At 46.9% G+C, this 16,403-nt stretch overlaps 1 protein-coding gene across 2 annotated transcripts in view; it reads left to right on the top strand.

Moving 5' to 3' along the window:
• CLPB (caseinolytic mitochondrial matrix peptidase chaperone subunit B) overlaps nt 1–16,403 on the top strand; it is an 86,648-nt gene that overhangs the window by 23,848 nt on the left and 46,397 nt on the right. For both annotated transcript variants that reach the window (XM_041118441.1, XM_030042793.2), the window contains 2 exons: nt 6,503–6,606; nt 11,807–11,935. In XM_041118441.1, the coding sequence (XP_040974375.1) occupies nt 6,503–6,606; nt 11,807–11,935 (233 nt within the window). The remainder of the gene's footprint in view (nt 1–6,502; nt 6,607–11,806; nt 11,936–16,403) is intronic.

The raw sequence follows: 16,403 nt of genomic DNA on the forward strand, positions 1-16,403 counted from the left end.
CTGTGATTCCTCTCAGCTGTTCCCAACATCATCTGCTCTCCTCCATTTTCTTTTCACGTCTTTGCCTTCTTGCACACCCTTTCTCCTTCTCCCTCCATCTTCAGATCTGGTTCTCTTTGCCTTTCCTCACCTTTGCTTCTCAACACCTTCCTGCTGGGAATGACCAATGACAAGTGACTCCTCCCTGTGCCTTGGCTCTCCTTTTCCTTCTCTGTCTTTCTATGTAGATCAAAAGAGCTGTGGGTCAGAGGCTCGTACATGGAACCAGGACCAGCAGTGCTTGGCCCAGTGTGGTCCTTCCTGTTCTTTCCCTTGCCCTCCTCCTGCAGCCTGCCCTCCTCCATCCCTCCTTAGGGAGAGGAGTCGGGAAGCAGCTCACTCTCTGCCTCGGTGCAGGTTGCTGGGACTTGTGCCCCTTCCATGCGTACCTAGACTTTGTGTGTTGAAGGTGCTGTATAGCTGTTTTATATTGGTAATAACAGTACATCATGCATAGTAATATTCTGGTGGGTATGTTCTAAGACTTATAGTGAAGGGTGACCTATCTGGAGCCATTTTCTGTCTATAGGCAATGACATGATTAACTGGTGCAGTCTTATTACCTATATTAGGTACATACATCTGTTCGTGTGGTTTTTTTCACTCCTTTCACTTCAGGCAACTCATTCAGAACTGTCTGCAGCAGAGCTGGAGAAATATCTGGATGCCTTTGGAAGGACGTATGGCCCATAGTGTTGCCTGTCAAAGAGCTGAGGAGTCGAACATGGTTTTCAGCTGTGATGACAGCACATTTTGAGGGCTTGATCCGACAAACTGGGGCATTGTCTTTCAACTACTCCCCTTCTGGATGTCTTTGAGGGCCAGTGTCCACTTAGCCATTCCTGCATTGTACCTGCCCACCTGAGGACAGGCCAGTGGCAGCTGTTGCCCACGCTGCTCCTCCACTGCTTCGGCAGTGTCCCCATCTGAGATCCCTGTGCATGAGCACCCCTCTTTCCAGGGATGAATGGCATTCGGTGTCCTGCAGGTCAGGCACAATGAGGTATCGTCAGTTTAGCAGGTTCCTGCACCTCTCCAAGCCACAGAAACTGCCTCTGTGCACATTTTCTTACCACTGCACGCAGGTAGCAAGACTTCTTTTAACGGTCCTTTGTGGATGGCTGGGGGCATGCAGCAGCAGTGCTGTACCTTGACCATGTCTCTGAAGCACAATTCACCTGAGTCACAATCTTAAGAGAAAACTGTTGTGAACAACGTAACAATTCTACCCTTCAAGATTTCTTTTTTTCTTTTTGGATTCCTTTTTGGGGGCAGGATCATTTTTATCTGGGTCAATAACAAACCGCCACAGAGTGAGGGAATGCCACAGCTGCCCTGCTTTCTGTGCCACAGGTAGGCGTAAACATATTCCTGGGAAGGCACACATCCACATTTAGACCTCATCTGAGAAAAAAAGGAGAGAACAGGGGCTGGAGTGTAAACAGCAGCTCCCCCCGGCCCTCCTGCCCCTGCTGAGTTTTACAGAGAGTTAAGGTATAGCCATACAAGGGATCTTCTTTGTGTCCAGGCAGGACCTGTGGCTTCTGCCAGAGCTCAGGGCAGCCGCGTATTGAAACCCGTCAAGGCTTTTGCATTGTGCTGATAACTCACGGTCATGGGGATCACTGGACTTCTTGGTTCACCAACCCCAGCTGCCGGCGCGTTGGTCCCGGCACAACGTCTTGCCTGACGCAGCCCCAGTCACATCCAGCCATCTCGTCATTGATTTCCCCACCCCCTGTATTGTATGTATGTATTTATTTATTTAACAATATGTTGGTCCAGCCATTAAAAACAGAAAGCACTTTCTCCAATCGATTGAACTGCCCAGCGAACTTCAGTTAAGCGTTGCCCTCTGAGTCATCACCAGGGTCAATTTAGATTTATATTCATGCTGATGAATAGGCTGTGCCTCTAATCTAATGAAAACTTGATCAGCAAATTAAAACTCAGCTTGTTGAGGCTGTTGAGCACAGGTGAGTTATGGAGGGAAGCCTGCCTTCCCGGACCAGCTCTGCCTGCCGTTGGCATCCCGCTCCCTCTAGGTATCTGCACGGAGTGTTGTTCTGCCCCAACACCTGGCAGCAAGAGGAGGAAAACAGGAGGTATATGGGCCCGAGAATCCTCTATTTAAAAGTCACCTCTTTATTAATAACTAATAGCTGAGCTGGTGCAGAAGAGAAAGATGCCTTCTGCCTTCTCTAGCACATTCGCCAGAGCTTCCTTAATTGACCCCCACAACTGCCTTATGAATTGGGAAGTAGTTACACCTTTTCTCCCTGGGAAACCTGAGATTTTTACCCAGAGACTGCATTGCTAGATCATACTTTGTGACTGTCATCTCATTTTTGAAAGTCCCTTGCTTATTCCAATGACATTCACACGCTTTACACTGATGAGCACAGTTACTCTGTATTTTGATGGTGCCGTTACCTTTCCTAAAGGCTAATTTCCTTGAATGTCCCATTACCTGCAAATTGGATAGGTACGATCAATATTTGTGATTCCAGGAACGTCTGGCTGGTGCAGAAGTGCCTGGAGGGGACAGCACGTCCCAAAAGCAGGAGGTGAGATTGAAAGATGATGGGAGAGGGAGGCTGAATGTGCCACGTGTTGTTATTAGACCAGTGAGTCCTTCCTGTGTATGGAGCTGGATCACAGCCCGATATGGGGCCAGGCTTTTGGAACACCAGATTTTGCCAGTAAGAGATTATATCTGTGCGTATTAAACTTGAGCCTCCCAGCTATCTTAAGAGCTAAGGAAATGTTTCTTATCGCTGGGGGGTAAATGGCGTAGAGGGTCGTTAACAGAGAGAGTGGAGCAGTTCTGACATCCTCACTTCCCGCTTTCACTCTTAGCCCACCTTGCATCTAGCGTTTGTGGTCCTCTGCTAAACTTTTCATGAAAGGACATTGCCCAGTGAGAAACACTGAAGGTGTAGGCAATGAATGAAGAGGAAAGGGCTTCCTGAGAGTCACTGAGAGCCCACGAAGGTGTTATCTGATGAAGTGCCTGGGAAGATCATTCATTTCAACGTAGTCACTAAGAACAGGAAAGGAAGATGGATGGAGTTACCAAGGAAATTACAAGTCATTGTGTGTTATCATATGACTCATTCAGTACCCATAGCTCACCCCTGGCCTGCAAGGTTGTGGATTAAAGTCCTACACTGGGACTTGGGATCATTTCTCTTAAAATGAGAAAGATGCATGGACCTTAAAATATATCGTAGCCTGTCAGCTAAAATTGGAGTAGAGGGATCTCTTTGGTCTTGACAGCCATGACGACGGGGTCCAAGAAGGGTGGTTTGAGCATATCAGAACCTATACTACTAAGGATTTGAATGATCAGAAAGGCCTGGCTTTCTGGTGTAGATGCTGGAAGCCCTGATGCAAGAATCACAGTAAGTCAGCTGCTGGGGCAAGATCATCAAAGGCTTAATTGAGGCACAATGCACTAATGTTGGCTTCTGTTCAGTAGCTAGATGTCCATCTCTAGGATCATGGAGGTCATCAACAAAGATCCCATAGGGCAACAGGGCAGTATCTGCCCTACCATCTTCCATCGTGTACCTCCTGTTTTCCATAGGGACTGCCTCTTCCAGATCTTTGCTGCAGTTCTCTCGATGACTGGGCTGACCACAGCAGTACCAAGTACTGGAGATGCAGGATGTCTCGAGAGGAATCCAGCACTGGATCTCCCAGAAGAACTTTGCATAGATCAATGACCTGTGCTAGAGCTTTCCCGGGTAGAAAGCCTGGCTGTGGCACCTTTACTTCTCCTGTTTCATTGACTTGGGCAGATGGCACACCTCCTGCCCAGCACTGCCAGCCAGGCACCAGAAGTAGGATTGACAGGCCAAAACCTACCTGATGACCTACCTAATGACCAGAGGTGGAAGAGCCTGGGCTGGCAGGCTTTGACTACAGCTGTTCTGGACAGCCAAGGCTATGCACTTGGGCTCATGTGGCTTTACTTGCGGCCAAACCTCTCTCTTGCTTTCCATTTTGCTGTGGCCGTAGAGGTCAGTGGTAAAGGTCATGCAGTGTCCCTTTTTATGAGGCAACATGTTGGACCTGTGAAGTAGAGGTGAGTCTGCATCTAGCCATGTTCTGAAAAGCCCTTGCTAGAGGTGCTGAAAGACTTTTAGGATAGGTTTTGTGCCCTGTGCCTTATTGATGCTCCTGTGGTGGTCCAGAAGGACCTACGGGCTTCTTGTGTGGCTGGAGAGATGGCAGCCCTACCTAAGGTGTCCTCACTAATGTGGCCTTCAGGAGCAGTGTAGCAGGACAGCGTAGACACTGAACATGGAGGGGGATACTTGTATCAGTGGCTTTGCCCTGGCAGCAAATTGTCTGTTCTGAGAGGACTGAGGATGAGACAGTAAGGTTATATCCCACTGGAACTATGCTGAAGATAGTAGATGATCTCACACAGTGATCCTTGCACCAAGACCAAAACGGCAGAAGGAAATGAAAGAAAATTCAGGCTAGTTGGAGGGATTTGAGTGGTAAAGAGGGAGCACGTCTGTGATGGGAGGCTACTTAGGGCTTCATGTCCTCCATTGCTGATGTCTGAAAGTAGGTGAGATGATCCCCATCCTTAGTGCCAGTCCTAAACCGTCAGGTACCTAATTTGATCATGGGTGTGCAACTCAAACCATTTGAGAAAATCTTTAGTGCAACGTGCTCCTGACTACATTGAAATGGTGAGAGATCATAGTTGCTGTTTGAAGAATACGATCTAGTGCATCTCAACCTAAATATTTTAGAACTAAGGGTGTTGTTAAAATACAGATATAAATGAACTCTATTTGCTCACACGGGAGATGGCGGGAGGTTCTCCTGGCTTCCAGCCTGGTACTTTGCTCACTAGAAGTAACTTTGTACGTGGTGAAGAGTGTACCAGTGCCAGTAAGGAGCTGGCTCTATTGTACCATATTCAAAGAATAAAATAACTACCTTTTATTCTGCTAATGCTTTTATGGGGTAAATGGGAGAGGAGCTTAAGTTAAATTCTAAATGTGACTTGACAAGACACAGCCTGCAGATACATGTCAGTCAGTCTGCGGTGCATGTCGCTGTCAGCCCGTGAGCCATGTCATCAGTGATGAATGCTAACTAACGAGTTACTGTCTAGTTGTCATGGAAAGCTTGAACCCTGGAAAAAAATTAAGAATTAACTGGCTTCAAGCTGCTTTCAGAAGTGGTGAGAAATCTAATTCTTGCCTGATGATTGTTTGCGTTTGGGAGCAGAGATGGAGGACTTCCACACCAAAATTGCCTGGCCTGTATGTCTTGTGTTGATCTGTCCTGCTGCAGTGTATTGATAACTTTACAGGTCTGGAGACTGAAAGCCTCAGTCCCAACGCATAGGAGAGTTGTAGTCTGGTATGTCCTGCCTGTGTTGCCATGCTGGTCAGCCCTGGGAGGACCTGCCTCTCCAGTGGGCCCTGCAGCTACAATATAAAAAAATGGGGAAGTTCTCTACAAATTCAGAGGTTAAATCTCTTTCAGAAGTCCTGGCAGCTGCTGGGCTGGTTGCAGATGATCAGGCTGTCTTCAGTGGTGATCTCATACGAATTGTCTGGTTCTCAGGAATGGAGGTTTGCCTGAACTTCACGCAGCAGTCAAATGCTTTTCTTCCAGAACCCCACATAATTAATGCAATTGAAATTTATTTTTAAATGCTGAGGTCGGTGTTTCATCTTGTAAGGGCAGAAAGAGGCGAAGAAAGACTAGCTGTCTCTCATAGCCAATGTGGGCGCAAGAGATGCCTTTTCAAGGGTGGCTTCCATTAGCTGCATCGATGTAGAGGGACCACTCAAGTGAATGCTATAAATTGTAGGGCAGAAACCTCCGGAGTGAACAGGGCCCTTCCAGCCCCCTGCCTTTTGTCGTGCTTCATACTGAAATGCTATGTGCTTCTTGTCTTGGTAGGATGGCACCTTTATTAAAGGAGGCTTCCCAAAAGCAGAAGTAACAGCATAACCTAGTTTTGCGTCCCTTAACCTGAAGAGTATTACAAGAATCTTCCTTTTTGCAGGGGCAGGGATGGCCTTGGAGCCAAGATCTGGCTCTGACTGTGCCTTTACTGTGGCTGGGGACAGTTTCCACCACTGATGCAGACCCACAAAGTTATGGGGACATAACTGATTCCCATAGTGGACTGGGAATATGACTCTTGCTAAAAGCCTGTTCTGTGCAGGTCTTCTTGGGAGGGCTGTGTTTCCCTACAGTGTCACCCCTGCCTCAAGTGCCTCCCACATCTAATTGGTTTGAGAATATGCTGGTGTGGTTGTATTTGTTGAAATGTTCAATTATGGTTGTTGGTTTAACTTTCCTTTGCTAGCTGGCAATGTTTGAGGAGGGCTTTCTGAGCACTGTCTCCCTTCTCAGTCTCTGAAGGACTTCAGTTACTCATGTTCTACCTCTGCCTTATTTTTGTTCTAATTTGTAACAGTGTGGTGAAGATCCTGCTCGCAGCTAATGCAGATCCAAACCTTGGAGATGATTTCAGCAGCGTGTATGAGACTGCCAAGGAAAAAGGCCTCCATTCTTTAGAAGGTAGTATTGATTGTGTGCAGTTACCTGCATTTGCTTTTCAGGTCCCAAAATTTTGCTTCCTGGCTTTGAAATGGAAATTTGACCTCGTTTGTTTTTTTTTAGAGCTAGCTTCAGCTTCCATTAAATGCAGAGTAACTGATGGTATGTGGGTGAGCATATGTCTGAAGATGAGCAAAAACATTATGTAGATGTTTATGAGAAGCAATCCTTCAATGTCCTAGAGATAACCTGTTTTTATATAGCCAGAACATAACACAAAGTTGTAGATAGGAGCATCATCCCATTGACCCACATGCAGCCACTTGCTGGGGAAGCAGAAGGGTTCAAGGCAGTGTATTCCACCAGTAGCCTTACTCCAGATCTTATAAGTAGATATAAAATGAAGAAAGACTTGTCCAATTGAAATAAAGCTGAATGACATAACTGGTTGCTGTTACTGCTGCTGGTTTTCAGGCAGGCATTAACGCTAGCTTTCAGCCCTTGAAGTCTACATGAAAACAAGGAAATTTTCTGCAGCATCATTTCATCTTGTTATGCTTTTCCATGGCCCATGTCTCGTCTCAAGTTTCTGAGCACTGTCTCCCTTCTCAGTCTTTGAAGGACTTCAGTTACTCATTTTCTACCTCTGCCTTATTTTTGTTCCAATTTGTGTGGTGAAGATCCTGCTTGCAGCTATCCCCATTGCTGGGATGTTGATGCAGACTTAGAATCATACAACAGTTTGGGTTGGAAGGGACCTTTAAAGGTCATTTAGTCCACCCCCCCTGCAGTGAGCAGAGACCTGTTCTGTCTATTCAGACCAATTTAAGTTTCCCAAACTGTTTCCACTTTTTATGACGATAAATGGTGGTTAAATTTTCTTGGTTTTGTGATTAGCAATGGAATCTTGGGGGGTGATGTCAGGATTCCGGCTGCCTGGCTGTGCTTCGAAGAGGCCAGCTGCACGTTTCAAGGATGCTTCTGGTCCCCAGGCTTACAGCTCCCAGGCTGGCAGGAACGCTGGCAGGACCTGACTCTGCTAAAATGTCCCTGGCTGTTGCTTTCCCTGTTCCAGAAGCCTTTTCCCCATGCGAGCGCCTCGCTGACCTGCTGGCCTCAGCTCTGAGCTGGCAGACCATGGAACGTGTCCCAGCCATCCCCAACAACCTGCCAGAGCCCAGCCAGCTGCCAGGACTTGCGTTCCCAGGGACTGCTGCATCCACAGTGACCACATTTGTGTGCTCTGACCTTCTCCTTTGAAGTTAAACCTTTTCCTAGCTGCTGTAAGGAGAAAATTGGAGGAAGCCACACAGGTTGTCCAGAGCCTCTCTTTGCCCTGCATGGTTTGCAGAGCCTAAATCAGACTGTGATATTATCCATTGGTCTGTCTGTGCTTTTTACCTCACCGCTAAGACCTATATAAAGTCTAATGAAGGTGTAATATTTGAACCTTTCATAAAACACAGGTTGAGTTAAGAAGATGAATCAGTGAGGGGACAGTTTTGACAGGGCGTTATTTTATTTTTAAAAGCTCTCCGCTCTCATCCCTCACTTTAACCCACCCGTGCAATAGACCTGCTCCTTGATGGAAGTGAGAACACACATATATCAGATTGCTGTAGCAGTGAATGCAAAATGTATGAAACAACATTAAAAAATGAACAATGGAATGCCAATACATAATGCATGTACATAGACTTTATTTAAGACAAAGTATATCAACCAATAAAGTTAATTGTTTTTGTCTGCATTCATCCCTCTATAACGTTATATATTTTTGGGGTGAAGAAAAGATAAGGCCACTCAGGAAGAAGTTGCATTAATTCTTTGGTTGACATGTTTTATTAAAAAGAATAAATTCAGTTGCATTTTTAAAAAGAGAGGGGGAGAGAGAAACTGCCTTTGTTTTTTACTTTTTTTTAAGCATTTACATATTTTGTGTATAAATATTTTTTCATAAAAACATCCAAATCGAGAGGGTATGCTCCACAAACACTGCACAAAATATATTACAGACATTTATATGGATGGCAGGAAGGGAGACAGAGGGCTGAAAATTTCCAGGCACCCAGTGATTGATGGTAGACGAGGCTTCCCCTGACGCTTTATTGAGTTTCCGATGATTATCTCTCTCTGAGACATTTTTTACAGATGACGGCCGAGCTGTCACAGTGGACCATGGGGGAAAAAACCCAACAATAATAACACTTTAATCTCTTTACTGCACTGCTCCCTAGTATCTCAGATTCATCTTCCCTGACGCACGCAGTTCATTATCCTGCTCCTCCCTGGGTAGGAAATGACGACAAATAAATAAATATACATACTCACCCTGTATGCTTGGAGAAAAGACCCAGGAAAGGAAAGGAGCCAGGGCATTAATTGATCTTCCTGGAGGTACTGCGGTTCATTAGCAGAGATGCTGGGCTAGGATGGCATCAGGTATTCATTACAGTGTTTTTCTCTTCTGAACTTTTCAAATCTTTTGGAAATCTGTCGGTAGCTCTCAGGAGGGAACGTGGAGACTGCCCTGCAGGGGATCCACAATCCGGGTCTGCTTGCTTTGCTGTGAGAAAGTATTAGGTGCTCAGAGCCCTTTCAAGTTCTCGATGGCAAAGTCCTTGAATTTTGGTGATATACCCATTCACCAAGTAGCTGAATGCACCTCCAGGAGCAGAATTTAGCTCACCAACTGGGTGATGTTCATTCAACAGGAGACAGCACATGCCAGCCCCACCATCACTTAGGCTCCGTGGTGGGGCTGTGTGCTTATGGGGCTTCCTCATCTCCCAAAGCTGGGGAGAAGGGTTGTGGCCAGGCCTGGCCCTATTGCCTGCCCCCCACCTCCACCAGCTGAGTGAGAGGTGGATTAGTCTCCATTAACTCTGGAATGGGTGCGACAGCCTCACTTTCCTCAAAAATCAGATATAAAGTGCAGTGCCTGTCAAAACCCACAGCCCTGAGTGATAGCATCTGCTTGTTGATAAAAGAGCCAGTGAAGATGGTGAATGCTGAAATGAGAGAGGGATCTGCCCTCCCTGCAGACATGAGGGTGGTGCTCATGTCAGATTCTTGACTATGGAATACGTGACCTCTTTGGTGGCTGTGATTGTCCATCTGGCCAGGCTTTAGATCAGGCTTCTCTCTGGTGTGCTGAACGCTTGCAGGGCTGATGTTGTGAAGATGCTGTCTCTGCTCCCATAGGTGTCCCTTCCTGCCTAATCAGCAGCCTGGTATTTCCTTCAATACCTAAGAAGAACCACTCTTTTTTCCACTGTTAATTTTTGCTGATGACCAGAGCAAAGGGCTTAAAAACCAGGAGGTTTTCTAAAGCCTGACCCTTAGACCAGCTGCAGAAGAGTACTGCTGCTGCAGACCCTTCCTGTGGACCCGGGTAGGATTCTGGGCCCATGGGTGCTGGAGCCTTGCCCAGACACACGGGCTGGTCTGCTGGAGAGTCCCAGAATTAGGAATTTGCTTGAAGGCCAGGCGGTGGTGGGGCAGCATCCTCTCCTGCACAGCTTCTCTTCTGTTTGCCGAAATCACCACTGCCTTGTAGTAATCACTCTGAGTATCAGGAGGGAGTTTCTCCTGGCTTGGGAGAATATTTCTTCCCATTGTAGAAACAGCATCTAAAAATAGGTCTTCGATTAGCACCAGAGCATCAGCAGTGGAGGCACTTTCGCCTCTCCCACTGCGTGTCTGAGTCTAAGCTTGCATGTAAATGTTGCAGGTGTTGTTAAGTCTGTGCTTGGGGACAGGTCGGACCTGCGCTTAGCAGAGAGGAGCAATGCCTTTCAGTGCCGCCTTACAGGGGTCCTGTGCCAGTGCGGTAACAGCCCAGCCACGTCTGCTAGCCATGGATCTTCCAGCTTTGCAGTCCAAACTCTGATTTTCCACCTGCTCTGGAAGATTTAAGTGTTTCCGTGTGTCTGTCTCACCACACAGTCCTTCTCCTGTCCTCCCGGGAATGCCTTGGCCCAGCTTTGCTCTGGCCTGGAAACACAAGTCATTGGGCTTTTCCTTTTGCAGGGTATCCATGCACGTTGGCATTCAGTAGAACAGAGCTCAAAGGAAGAAAATACTATAGTTAATCAGCTTTAGCAAGCATCAGTTTCTGTTCAAAGAAACATCACAATTTCTAGGTCTGATTTCACAAAACCTGCCGAGGCTCGGTGTAATTGCATTTGCTCAGGGGATTCCAGGATTTCTAGTGAGTTGTAAGATGCGTTATTATGAATTATTCCCATCCCGGTAGCATCGAGGAATACACCTCATGGAGCACACTGTGCTGGTGGCTAGGCAAACACAGGATAAAATCTCAAAAGTCCCAAAGAACAGCTGGTTTTGACACAGAACTGAAGACAGCAAGCAGGTAGATATGGACAGGAGCAGTAATGAGTTAAGTATTGTGCTCTGCAGCACTTTAACCCGTATTACTTTTCAGTTAACAAAGGAAGTATTTTTAGAAGAGTTCCTGCTTTTAAATGGCTACTTCTTGACATTTCTGGGAAGTGTGGAGTAGAGGAGGCAGCTCCTAGTGGAGATGAGCACATGAGCAATCGGAGCAGTGGGATACGGGAAGCTTAGCATGTCTCTGAGGAGTTCCAGTGGGCATTCCCAGCTGACTGCTGTCCCGAGGGCCGGTAGCGCTGTCGTCCCTCAGCCTCTCTGGCTCTTTTCTCTTGGTTATGGCTTGTAGGTTTTGGTGCTCTGTGCTTCCCGCCTGAAGTAAGCGCAGCCTGCTGGGATCGTGTTTTGGCTGGGGGAGGAAGGTGGTGTGGAGGAAGCATTGAATGGTTGTTCTGTGGCCCTTTTGGACAGTAAAAGGGGGAAAAAAAGGCAGAAGTCTCTGTGTTGCTTGCTTGCATTGAATCCTGATTTCACTTTGAAGGTGCAAAGAGGCTGTGGTTGGAACAAGGCTGAGAGGTCTTCTCTCGGGCTTTCTCCAACCACCTCCTCCCCTGCCTGGGCACTGTGAAGGCAGTCACTGGGATTCGTGGAAACCATGTTGTCTTCATCTCTACTGCTGCTCAGAGGAGTGGGGAGATTAAGCAGCAGAAACCCCCACCGGGGTCCCAGCTGTCTCCTGGAAAAGGCCATTAGGCCCTTAACAAGCTTCCAGACCAGTGGTGGTGGTCCATGCTGCTGGTGCACATTCAGACAAGCAGTTCTTCACTTTGTCTCAGTGAGCTGAGCTTTCATTCTTCTTCCCCTGTAGTCCTTGTAACCCGGGAGGACGACTTCAACAACCGCTTGAACATCCGAGCCAATTTCAAGGGCTGCACAGCTCTACACTACGCAGTACTGGCTGATGACTACCTGACGGTCAAATTGCTGCTGGATGGAGGTGAGTTTCGTAGCTCCAACCGGCTCTTGGGCCAGGAGCACTTTTTCTGAGTAGGCCTGTTCCACAGAACTGTCAGGCTCAGACAAGGACCACACTCTTTCATTGTCAAGATTAGATGTGATTTACTGTTTGCTTTAATCTCTTTATTTTTAAGTTTCTGTGTTCCCATTCATCTCCAATGGTTTTTCTCATGTACTTCTGGTGGCTGTTCTCAGTCATTTAGTGTTTTCTGCAGTTCAGCGGAGATGCATCCCCTGGTCTCTCTGTTCAGTATTTTGAACATTTCCCTTCTGCAGTTTGCACTCTACTCATCTGTCATATCCCTTATGTACCTGTGTGGTGTGGAATCGAAGAGCCCCTGCTTTACTGGGAATGGATCTGCTCTGTAGACAAGGCACTGGATAGGTACTGGTACCCACATTAAATGGTTGAGGCTCAGGTATTGTTGGTACCTTGGCAATGCAGCTCTTGTGAGAATTGGTAGAAATGAGCTTGTGCAGTTATTGGTCCTCCTGGATAAATCACAGACCCCTTTTTCTCATGGATCCTGCTTTACTGTCATCTCTTATGTACTCATGGCTCCAGATTACAGATCCATAGAGATACTTACGGTTGGACTCGATGCTCTTAAGGGTCTTTTCCAACTTAAATGATTCTATGATACTAAAGAGGTGAAAAATTGTAGAATTATTGCATAGTTCAGGTTGGAAGAGACTTCAGGAGGTCTCTAGTCCAACCTCCTGTTCAAAGCAGAGTCAGCTGTGAGGCCAAACCAGGTTATTCAGGGCTTTAGCCATCTGGGTCCTGAAAATGTCCAAGGATGGACACTGCCCAACCTCTCTGGGCAACCTGCTGCAATGCTTGACTATCTTTGTGGGGAAAAAGCTCATCAGCACTAGTGGAGGAGAAGAAGATGCATTTAGCTAACAGAATAGACATGTACTACCATGACAACAGTTTTTTATTTTTATCGTCCTGCTGATGTTTACCAGGATGACATTTGCATCTGTGTTATGCTGTTACCCAGAACCGGAGTCTGCTGAATGTGTATCTACATCTGCATGGTGCTGTTAAAATAGCTGCATCTGCCCACGATGCAAATTGTTCTGCAAACCACAGAGCTAGTCAGTAAAGTTCTGCTTTCCTCCAGATTTGTGTCCTTTGTCCCTAGCATTCCTCCTACTACAACAATTTGAACTCCTTTCCTTGCCACAGGGTCACCTAGGGCACCTTTGAATGAGCAAGAAGCAGCGATGTTGCACCTGCTTTCAAGTGTGTGCTTGGCAGCAGCCTTCTGCCAAATGCAGCCTATAGCAGCTGAAGGCTGTCAGCCTGTCCCTGCAGTGGAGAGACTCTCTAGCGTCTCTCTAGCCAGATGCCAATTTCTGCAGAAATTTTAGGAATGTCATAATCTTCATGGGGTGGGCATCTCAGGAGTTCAGGAGTTAATTCTAGGGAAGCAGGCAGGCAGATAGTTGTACAAAGGGCTCACATAAGGCTCATTCCTTAAGAAAGCAACTAAAAGATAACGAAAAGTAGCGTCCATGAAGGCTAAACCTCCCCAGAAGAGATGAAGAAAAATAATTGTAGGAACATTGAACCTTGATACTCATCTATACCATATGCTTGTTATCTTTCACAAATAGAAAAATAAGAGTGGAAGGTTGAGATTCAGTACCACTGAATTCCACAGTTAACTGTGAGTCAGGATTTCTCTGGGAGCCTGCCAGATACCAGAACCCTATCCCTTGGCCATAAATTTAACCCCCCCAAAAAATAAGCCACTGAAAGAAAACATATTGCAAATGGATTTAGCCAAGGTTCCTTGGGAATGCTTGCAGAGAAGGGAGCTGAAAAAGCAGACAGCTGCTCTGTAGGTTGTGGCAGTATGTGCGTGTGGTGACTGGGAAGTCCTCAGACAAAAATATTGCCCCATGTGTGGTCCAACGCATTTGTCTGGTGTGGCAGACCTGCTTCATGTTTGCAGCATATGTAAACACTGCATGAACACTGAACCTGGCACTTTCTCAGTGCATCTGACTTGCTGCACATCTGCTGCACAGTCCCAACTGCACGTCTTCAGAGGTTGCTTGTCCAGGGGCTCTGGTGGTCAGAAGAAACTGCTCCAACAGGACTTCTGAGATCACACAGTTGTGGACAGGGATGCCTGTGGGAGGAGTGGAGTGGGCTTCACCCTCTTGAGCGATGAGTTATGAATGCACAGACCAGGAAGGGCTTTGATGGTGAGTGCAATGAGCAAGAGAGCCTCTGTGGTGTTAGGGAGAGAGGCAACGTGGTCGAAGTGCTGGCATGGAGAAGTCCTCGTCACAGCAGGGTTGTGAACAGATCTGAGCAGGGTGAGTGTGTGGCTCTTGAGGCTGGGGAGTATTTCATGTGTGGGATGGTGTGAATGTCAACAGCAGTGTTTGCTCTTTAAAAATGCCTAAAATGCTGGTATGGAATAGCTGCGAGGGCAAAGGGGCAGTCCTCTGTGAAGATGGTACAGAGGCACAGCCAGCGTCAGCAGGGACGTACATACGCTGTAGTCATGAGAGAAGGTGATGGCAGAGCTGCCAGCAAGAGGCTGAGAGCTCTTTCTCAGTCTGTTGAGTTTGGGCTGGCAGCCGCCCCCCGTACCCTCTGGAATAACATTTTTTACAAAGATACCTGCTTCTCATTTTCGCCTTTGAAAGTCTCCTTGCAAGACGTGTGTATTATTAGCTGATTGAAAGTACCGAGGCAGCTGCTTGGTTATCCTAAGTACAGGTAAGATATGTATGCAAATAAATGAAGTTGGTACTAAAGAATTTCACTGTACTGAATAAATAATTGCAAGTAGCAAGTCCAGCTCATTTCTACATCTGTCCCCTGGTCAGCTATCTGAGTGCTGTTACAATACAGGCCTCTTTTAATAGAGAGTACTGTTCTTTTTGTTCAAAAGCCGTTTCTGTATCTGTCCTGGAGCCACTGCTGTCTTTGTGAATGACCACTTCTGCTGCTCGATGCTCATAGAGAGTTCTTTGTTCGTGGCAAAGTGTCTCAGCTCAGAAGAACTCACTTGGATCTCAGAAAAAAGCGTATAACAATCTGTAGGACTGTGTTTGTTTGAGCACAACTGAAGGGATTGTGTACCAAATCAAAGTGAAAAGTCTGAATTTAGTCAGCCATAGCACTAAAATGTGATGATCGCTCATCACCATTCTGTTCTTAATCCAGCCCCATAGAAATCCTTCTGGATACAGATTCAAGAGAGTCCACACTAAGAATGCATTTCCAAGTGAAATTTTTTGTCTTGTGAAGGTATGAGCATGTCCCAGTGTTTAGACCCTGGGAACAGCAGTCCACCAACATGAATCTCCACTTGGTGCATGATGCAGAAGTCCTTGTAGGATCCCGGGGCTGAGTTTGCAATGTTCTTCAGATTAATCTGTATTCGCCAGCCCATCCACAACATCCTCTTACCCTTTGCGGTCATAGTTATGATGAAAATTTATCACAATTTACTTGCTAGATCAAATACATCTCCGCTTTTTGTCAGGTGAATTCTTCTGAGCTGGTAGTGCTACAGCAGACCCTTCCCTTTCCTTTCAGTGAGTTTTGCATGCTGGAGTTCGATTTCACGATTGGTGCCTGACACGAGGTTTTCATTGCATTGACTGGGGGTGTTCCCCTCCTCCCAGTTCTGCGCGATAACAAAGCGTTGGTCCCTGCATCCTTGTTAGTATAATCTGTGATGAATACATGGCTGAAGGTCTCAGAAGTGGAGATCGAACACCTTTCAAAGTGTGCCTGCCCCAGGCCCTTTGTGAGGATAATTTCCCCATGCGGTCTGCCATTGATATCTGCGCGTAGGATGTCTCCTGTTTGCTGACATGGAACAGGCTCCCCTCGCTCCCTCCCTTACCCTTCCCTACACCTGCCTTTTTACTAACTGTCCATTTACTCTCCCAAACACTTCCTTCGCTTGGTGCCCTGCCCTCGGGGCCAAAGCCATTAACTGCCAAGGCCCCTCTCTGCTAAAACAACTACCCCGTTGTGCAGCACTGGTTTTTTTTTTAAGGGAAGCTCCCGTGCACTTGCCCCTCACCCCACATCCCTGGCCTTTTGTGGCCCATTCAGTGACTCGCTTGACCCCTCCAGGACCTTATCGCCTTGTGGTCAGCATGTGTGTGCCCAGCAGACCGCGAGACAAAGTCACTGCTCTGTTGTCCTTTCGGGACAGTTGTTGGTGACATTTCACAGTCTCCTGACCTGAGCTGACACCATAAATATCGGTGTTTATGGGAAGGAGTGGGTGGGAGCTCACATCCACAGAGTGCACCAGTTGCTACTGCAGGCACGATCGATGCAGAGGGCTTTGTGTTTGGCTTGGAGGAAGGAAGGCAGGGTCTCCAGCTCATTGACGATGGAAGTCTCTTCGTTTTAGAGGGAGCTTTTATTATGTCAGTATTTAAATCCGCTGCATGAA

This window comes from Aquila chrysaetos, chromosome 19 (genome assembly GCF_900496995.4).
Source record: "Aquila chrysaetos chrysaetos chromosome 19, bAquChr1.4, whole genome shotgun sequence".
Taxonomy (NCBI): domain Eukaryota; kingdom Metazoa; phylum Chordata; class Aves; order Accipitriformes; family Accipitridae; genus Aquila; species Aquila chrysaetos.